Genomic DNA, 8,836 nt, shown 5'->3' with positions numbered 1-8,836 from the left:
CACATACAAGAACAAACAGAAAAATCAGCTCCCAGGTACGAGTTGGTTGGCAATTACATCGAGTGCTGCTAAACCAAATGCTGCCACAGTCGTGGCAAAAAACTGTTCTGCACCTGCGTTTAAAAATTGTAAGTAGCATAAGTTAATTTCCTGTTCCGAGTTGGATCTTAAAGCTTGGTTAACAAGTTAGCTAAATCAAGAAATAACAATACGTTAGAAAAAAAACGTCTGAAGAGGACATATATGAATACCTGCATGTAATCATCTTACAACCCTCGTAGCGCTCAACGTAATGCTTGCAAGTCGGGCACCGTCTCCATCGCTTCTTTTTAACAATCTTCATGAACAATGAATCATCTTTACGGTTGATGTCGATTACGATCTCACCATTACTACTGCACTGATGTTTCTCTTTCCAAGGAACCATGCAACGGAAACAGAAAGGCTTTTTGCAACTAGGACAGTTTGATTCTGTAATCTTGCTTGAACTAGAATATCCAACACATTCATTCAAAACCAATTCGGAACAATTTCGATAAGGGCAGTAACATCTTCCATAGGCTACCCCACCTCTTGAAGCATCCAAAGATACTGCTGATTCACAGAGAGCACGACACCACTTTTCGAAAACACTTTTGGGGAGAAATGATTGGTACGATGAAGCATCCAACATGGCATTACACTTGACTTCAGGGCATGTTACCTTCGAGATGTTGTGGTTAATCACCTGTGTTTCAATATACTTAGCGACACAATTAGTACAATAAGGATGCCAGCATCCCTTGAATTTACTTTCTAATGGGAGTTCTGTAAAACATATATTGCATGTGAAAAATCTACTGCAACTGTTACTTGCTGAACTTGTTAGAAGCGGTTCTTCCATATGGTAGCAGGTGGAAGTTAAGCTTTTAGGGGCTAATCGTTGTCACCGAATAAGCGTATATATTTCATATTTATAATGAAACAAAATTACTTGGCATCGGAGTTATGTTTTATGGGATTCTGTTGAGATTATTAATCCCACATTGTCTGGGCATCTAAGATCCTGCGGTTTATAATCTCTTAGGGTCTCTCCGCTCATTGCCAATTGGTTGTGAGTTGGATGCCCATATCACAGCCAAGCCCTGTATGAGACGTGAGACCTAGTAAGATCCAAGAAGACAGGGCAACCATACAGCGGTCCATATAAGTGTGCAGCTACTCCACTTGTTTCCAATTGGTTTTGAGTTGGATGCTCGTATTCTAACATGGTATCAGAGCAGACTATTTGTGTCGAGTCATTTGACCGCACCTTTACACCGCATCACCCGATTTAATTGTCCACGTGTTAGACCCAACGAGGCTACACGTGAGGGGGCGTGTTGAGATTATTAGTCCCACATTGTCTGGGCAGCTAAGATCCTGCGGTTTATAATCTCTTAGGGCCTCTCCGTTCATTGCCAATTGGTTGTAAGTTGGATGCCCGTATCACAGCCAAGTCCTGTATGAGACGTGAGACCCAGTAAGACCCAAGAAGGCAGGGCAACCATACAGCAGTCCATAGGAGTGTGGAACTACTCCACTTATTGCCAATTGGTTTTGAGTTGGATGCCCGTATTCTAACAGATTCATAAATTCTAATCCCACAAAATCACCATTTCCTTGTTCCCTTCGAGTTCCCGGTGAGAGTTTTCTTGTCAAGTAATTGTTTTAATCTATTTCTAAGTAAAGTAGTAATTACCATTGGGTACTATATTTATGGGCCTGTTTAATGACAGGTCCATCCACTAAACCCGTATTGACTGGTGATCTTCTATTTAAGAAAAGGTTTAAATTTTGAACTCAAAATTAGGTCAACTCCGCTGAAGGACTTGCAAGATATTTTTTAAATGGCTGAATCGCCCTCACATGTATAAAGATAGTGTAACCATTTTTCTTCATTCTCTCGATTTCTGATTCAGAGAAGAGCAAAGATCTTTTGAGGTCTATATGGTCTAGTGATTTCAATTTCATATTTATCAGTAGGTTGATTTCTTTACTGATGATATAGTTGAGGTTTTTCTTCTGATTTTGATCTTCTCAAGGTTATTTAAATTTAGGGTTTCTTTGTTTTTTTCGAAAGTTCAAATAAAATGTACTTTAAACCCATAAAATATCAATCCTATAAGTATCGGAAAACAATAACACTAAAAAACCCGACCCTCGTAGTAATAGGGTTCATCCATTTTGGCCCTTTCTTTTGGTTTTTTCTTTTTAGTGTGTTAACAGTTTTGTTGTTGTAACTAAAATTAAATATTTCTAGGATTAGTACCCAAAACATTAGTTTGGATAAAATAGAAAAATCCCACAACTTTTTGTGATGTGACTCCTAGAGGGATATCAATATTTTTTGCAGGTCAACAATCTCGTGAAGAGAGTTTAAATTCATTTTTTTTTCGTGGATTATCATCACTCCCGTTGTCCCGAATATTTTGGCACACGCTAAAAGTTCAGGTAATGATTTTCAATATTAGAGTTACCAACAAAATCAAAAACAATATACTTTTGTTAATTGTTTTTGTATAAAAGAGTTACCACAAACCAAACAATAGCACCGTGAGTTGCTTATCAATCTTTTTGATGACCAATTTATAGAGTTACCGAAGATAGGAAAAAGAAGTGAAACGATCCTTTATAGCGCGCTTGGATATCTAGAAATAGAAATCAGGAGCACAAGTCAGAAACAAAAACATTTTGCTTCATAAAAAATTAAATTTTTTCTTTTAGAAGTCATTCTGAAATTGTGTACCCAAACTAACTTCTGACTTTTTTACTTCCAGAAATCAAAAAGCAACTTCTTGATGTGTTTCCAAACAGCCTATTAATGAATTTTTTTTTAATAGGAAAAATAAAGAAAAAAAGAACTCCATATGGTCCCCTATTGAAATCGCCACACAGGGTAGGGATGAGCCAAACTGGTGGCATAGACCAAACCATTTGGTTTACATTTTCTTTTACCTTACAGGTACGATTAACAAAACTAAAAGATATCGAATGAAAATTAGGGATTAGGTATCTGATATCTTGATACAACTATGTGTTCGTTGATTCCCCGGGATATTTTATCTCTTTATCTTATCAATAACTTCGACAGCACCAGCTTCAATTATAATCCGATCCATCTTTAATTTCTTCGCAACTCTTTAGGCCTCTTTGCTTTTCTGCTGAAAAGAAAATCAAGTTCTTCGACTTTGCATATATGAAATGATGAAAAGAACCTCTACTTAAAAACCCATTCCCCCAATTTCCATTTTAGGATTTTAAGCACCATCAATGTTAATCTTCAACGAGTTTTTCGGTGGGGCCATCCAGTGGGAAGGTGTTGATTAATTTGGAGTTATTGCAGAAATTGGATTGATGATATATAGGTATTTTAAAGATATTCAACATCATGGATTTATCTCTTGAAATTATTGTAATTGGTTCTTCTTGATTATTTCCATGTATAATTCAATTTCGATTTTTCCAGATGTACCATATAACAACTACAATCAAAGGCAAGTTCTCCACTTTTGATGCTTGATCTTGGTAAGGTTCAGTTGCAACCAGAATTTGACCCACTGTTAAAAGTAAAATCTTGGAATTGATCACTTATGGTGTTTATAAATTTCCACACTTTTGTCAACTTTTTACAGGTAACTAAATCATGCATAAATGATTCTGACTCCAATTTACATTTAGGAGAAATATATTCAAATATGTGGATTCTATATATAGGATTTCATTCGCTAGTGCACCTTTTAGATCCTTCCATACAAAGATTTGAATCCTTGCAGGGACCTTAAGTCTCTAAACTGCATTCCATAAGTCAGAGTTAGAGTCATCCCCCTCACACTTAGGGTGAACTAAGAAGACTTTGTAGTAAACACTCTCTCTTTAATTGGAGTCCAAATTCTTTTGTCAGCTAGGAGGGATTTTTCAATCATCTCTTTTGAAGATTGATCAAAAAAAAGTTATAATTTTGTTGTATCCCATGATCTTGTGTCCTGATTAATTAGGTCACTCGATTTTAAGTTCTTGTTAGGGATTGAGTTTGCTTTTGGAGTTGCTCCTTTCCCTGGTATCCAATTATCATACCATGGGTCTATGAAATTTCCTTCCCCCACTGCCCATGAGATAAATGGTTCGATTTTGTTCATTGTATTATGTAGACATTTCCATACCCATGAAGCTTTATCAGGACATACAGAATTCAAGATATCATAGTTTGCATAGTATTTTGATTGTAGAACTTGTGCTAGAAGAGATGTTGGATTTTCGATTAATTTCCAAACACTTCTAGCCATCAAGGATAAATTATTTATCTCACTTATCCTAAATCCTAGTTCACCCTCTTTCTTTGTTTTGCAGATACTTTCCCAAGCAATGATATGCAATTTTCTTTTTTTGAGTTCAAATCCTCTCCCCACCAGTATCTTCTGAGGTGAGAGTCAATGTCGTTTCACATACTTTTAGGAATTAGGAAAGTAGTCTTTGGTAAAGTGACATATCTTGGCCTATATGCTTTACCAGTGTAGACCTACCAGCCGGGATAGAAATTGAGTTAGCCAATTATTCACCCTTTTCTCCACTGCAATCAACAGAGAGAGATGAGTTTGGGTCTTAGATTTTAGGATGATAGCAACATGTGTTCCCAAATATTTCTCTCATAGATTAAGAGAAGTAATGTTTAGAATTTTGGCTAACATTTTCTTATGCCATAAATGGACTTTTGAACTAAAAAAATCCTGACTTATTGAAATTAATCTCTTGACCACTTGCATTACAATATTTTGTAGGTAATTTCTGATAGCATAAAAATCAGGGATAGTTCCTTAGTTAAGAGAAGGATGTCATCTAAAAATAAAATATGACTAATTGAAGGAAGACTTAGCAATTTTATGCATGTACCAGGTTAGTATCTTCCAGATGTTTTATGTATGAAGTAAAGGCTTCACCACGTATTATATATAGATAAGGGGACATAGGGTCCCCTTGTCTTAAGCCTTTTTCTGTTTAAAATTTCCAATAGGACTTCCAATTAGAAAAATATAGTATGAGACTGTACTTATGCAGTTCATAATTAGTCTAATCATTTTGGTTGAACTCTAATTTTGTCATTGTTTTAGCTAAAAATAACCATTCCAGTCTATCATATGCCTTGGACATGTCCATCTTAATGGGTTGCACTTATTTTCTTAAAATTTATTTTTTTATAGAATCTATAAGCTTATATTCTAAGATACATTATCAGAGATTTGGCTCTTAGTAATAAAGGAACTTTGATTAGGTCAAATCACTTTGTCGTCAAAGGATTCATCCTATTAGAAAGAGTCTTGGATATCACTTTATAGACAAAATTGCATAAACAGATAGGTCTAAGTTGATCTGTAGATTCAGCCATAGGGTTCTTTGGTATCAAAGTTAAGTTAGTGTGGTTGAATTGAGTAAGTAGATGTTCAGTCTCAAAGAACTGTTTGACCATTTGAGTTACAACATCCCAATAAGACGGGTAAAAAAAACCAGTGAAGCCATCTGCCTGGTTCTTTTTACCCCATTTGGAAAGAATCCACTCTAGTCTCATCATTGGATATTGGTGTTTCCAGGATGTCATTATCTAGACTAGACGATTTTGTTTTGAAAATATCTACTTCCACATCCTGGTCGCTAGGATCAGAAGTTTTTTATGGTTGATTGAAGTATGAGATGAATTCATCTCTAATGACTTCTCTTGTAGTCAACCAGTTACCGCTTCTGGTTTTGACCAGGATATATTATTCATTTTCCTTCTAAATAAAGTGCATTTATGGAAATAAGGCATGTTCTTATACCCTTCATTTAGCCATAATTCCGAGATTATCTTTTCACAATATTTCTTCTAGAGAATACAAGTGTGACAACTTATGATTTAGGTCAACAATCTTCGTTGTATCCCCTGGATTGTTTGTTTGAACCAAATGAATTTCAGATTTAGTATCCTAAAGAGAGACATTTGTGTTTCCAAAAGAAATTTTATTCCATAATCTCAAATTTGATTTTAGCATGATTCAACTTTTATTTGAGTTGAAAGGATTTTGATCCCCTAACTTGTAGTGACCAGGCTTTTTCTATGACTTTTTTGCAGGAATTATCCTTAGTTCACATTGACATAAAATGGCATGGTTTATGCAAGTTGTCAGCCCCAGCGCTGAAAGAGACTAGAATGGAAGCATTATCTGAGATTATTCTAGGGAATTCATATTTGAAAAATAATTTAAAAAAATCACATCTGAAATTGAGAATCACAAACCGAATGCACAAATGTAACTCAGAGACTGTTCAAAGTCTTCCCATAGCGTGGTTGTGATTGTGGAGTCTAGGTGTTGTTTGTGGACTTTTCTCGAAGTTATTGTTCGTGTTCAAAGTATGTTGACATCTTGAAGTTCAATGTAATCGGTGCTACCTTATAAAAATAATTAGGTAGGAATCGATATTACCTAATAAGAATAATCAGGTAGGATCGATTACACCAATCACTAGGATCGGTCACACAAGTTACCAGGACAAGTTACATCAGTTACCAGGATCGGTTACATCAGTTACCAGGACCGGCTACACCAATTATCTTATAAAAAATAATCCGGTAGAGACCATACTACCTTATAAAAATAATTAGGTAGGATCTGTTACCTCTCTATATGGTATCTACTTATGATCGGTCACACCAGTCACTAGGATCGGTTACACCAGTTACAAGGATCGATTGCACAAGCTCTTGTGATGGTCACACCAATTACTAGGATCGGTCACACCAATTACAAATATCGATCATACTGTCTTAGGTGATTACTTAGGGTCGGTTACACTAATTAATTAAAAGTAGTCATACGAAATTATAAGTCAGGCACTGTGATTAGTGATACCAAGATACATAACAAAATTATGATCGGTTCTACTAACTCACACATATTGGTAATCCAAAGATATGCAATGAATAACGAATCCATAAACCTTATGAACTAACCGAGTACAATTGGCAATGCATCATCTTGGCGTCTCCTCCGTTATCTATAAAGAATGCATAAACCTTATGAACTAATCGAGTATAAACGCATTTCAAGTGATCTTTTTCCCATGTACTATATACCGTTATTCTTCTGTATGCGTGAATTCAACATTTCCCTTTGTAAGTTATTTCGTTCAGAATTTTAACTCTTTAAATTTATGTTTTTTTTAATCAGTTAAAGAAAAAAATATTCATTGAGAAAAAGGTATTTAAAAGGGGTACCTCAACCCAATAAATACAAATACGACCCACATAATACAAAAGTGTCCGAGTTCAGAATCGATCACCCAAAAAAATTAATTTAAAAAAAAAAAAAAACAAGAATCAAGTGAAGGTAAGAAAAACCTATGTATCCAACTCAAACCGGGCGATAGAAACTCGAGTCTCATAAAGCAATGTTGGTCCTTGAATCTGCCCAAAATAAGCTTGAATTTAAATATCTATGTTGATACCTTCCAAATTTCTCTTTTGAGATTGAAAACTCTAGAGTTCCTTTCTTTCCATAAGCATCAATCATATTATTTCTATCCATCATCCACAATCTAGAGTCTAACAACCCTTCTTCTTGAACACTCACAACTTCTAGTAACGAGTTTTTGGAAACAACCTCCCTCATTATTTCCCGAGCATATCTACTCCGAGACATGAAATTCCATTTGGTCCCAAAATCTCATATAACCTAGCCACCACTTAGCCCTTTTGTTCTTGGAGCTTCAATTGCCAATGGAAAACTATTGCTTTTTACTATTGTCAATTTCTTATGGGGAAAATCACCCCAGTTGCTGCCAAAATTATAATTAAGAAAGCCAATAGGAAAAGCATCACGAAACTGATTACAACCCGCTCAAAAATCCGCTTACGCTGCCTTTTCCGGTCACGCCAAATCCGCTCACGCTCGCGCCGAATCGCCTCAAGCCGCTGTTGTTCTTTGCCGCAAATACATGGATCGCTAATGCTTCCACAGTCGTGGCAAAAAACTGTGTTACACCTGTAATAAAAATTTTAATTAGGTACCATAAATGCCCTATTCTGAGATGGATTTTCAAGCTTGGTTCCATATTTTAGCTAAATCAAAAACTAACAAGACGTTAAAAAACCGGCTGAAGATGACATGCGATTGTAGAATGTAAATACCTGCATCTAATCTTGTTACAACCCCCCCCTGCGCTCAACGTAATGGTTGCAAGATGGGCACCGTCTCCATCTCTTCTCTTTAACAATCTCCACGAACAATGAATCATCTTTTCTGTCGACGTCGATTACAATCTCGCCGCTGCTACTACACTGATGTTTCTCTTTCCATGGAACCATGCAGTGGAAACAGAAAAGCTTTTTGCAACTAGGACAGCTTGATTCTGTAATCTTACCCGAGCTATAATTTCCAACACATTCATTCAAAACCAATTCGGAACAATTTGGATAAGGGCAGTAAGATCTTCCATAGGCCACCCCACCTTTTGATGCATCTAAAAGTACTACTGATTCGCAAAGAGCACGACACCACTTTTCGAAAACACTTTGAGGGAGAATTGACTGGTACGATGAAGTATCCAACATGACTTTACAGTTGAGTTTAGGGCATGTTATCTCTGAGATGTTGCCGTCAATCACCCGTGCTTCGATATACTTAGCGACACAATTAGTGCAATAAGGATGCTGCCAGCATCCATTGAATTTCCTTTCCAATGGAAGTTTTCCAAAACATATACCGCATGTGAAAAAACAATTGTCATTGTTACTTGCCGAACTGCTAGAAGCGGGGATATTAGAGTTTTCATCTTGTATTTTTTCCAT

At 36.1% G+C, this 8,836-nt stretch overlaps 2 protein-coding genes across 2 annotated transcripts; both read right to left on the bottom strand.

The window, feature by feature from the left end:
- Positions 1-24: 24 nt before the first annotated feature.
- Positions 25-883, bottom strand: LOC113290449 (probable E3 ubiquitin-protein ligase RNF144A-A). Its single transcript, XM_026540055.1, has 2 exons — positions 271-883; positions 25-113 (listed from the first exon to the last, which is right to left on the bottom strand). The coding sequence occupies exons 1-2, from the start codon at positions 881-883 to the stop codon at positions 25-27; spliced, it is 702 nt and encodes a 233-aa protein (XP_026395840.1).
- A 7,308-nt stretch (positions 884-8,191) lies between these two features.
- LOC113290448 (probable E3 ubiquitin-protein ligase RNF144A-A) lies at positions 8,192-8,836 on the bottom strand. Its single transcript, XM_026540054.1, has one exon. It carries the CDS (start codon positions 8,834-8,836, stop codon positions 8,192-8,194), a length of 645 nt encoding a protein of 214 aa, XP_026395839.1.

Source organism: Papaver somniferum, chromosome 6, assembly GCF_003573695.1.
Source record: "Papaver somniferum cultivar HN1 chromosome 6, ASM357369v1, whole genome shotgun sequence".
Taxonomy (NCBI): domain Eukaryota; kingdom Viridiplantae; phylum Streptophyta; class Magnoliopsida; order Ranunculales; family Papaveraceae; genus Papaver; species Papaver somniferum.
This window is presented reverse-complemented; position numbering and strand designations above follow the sequence as displayed.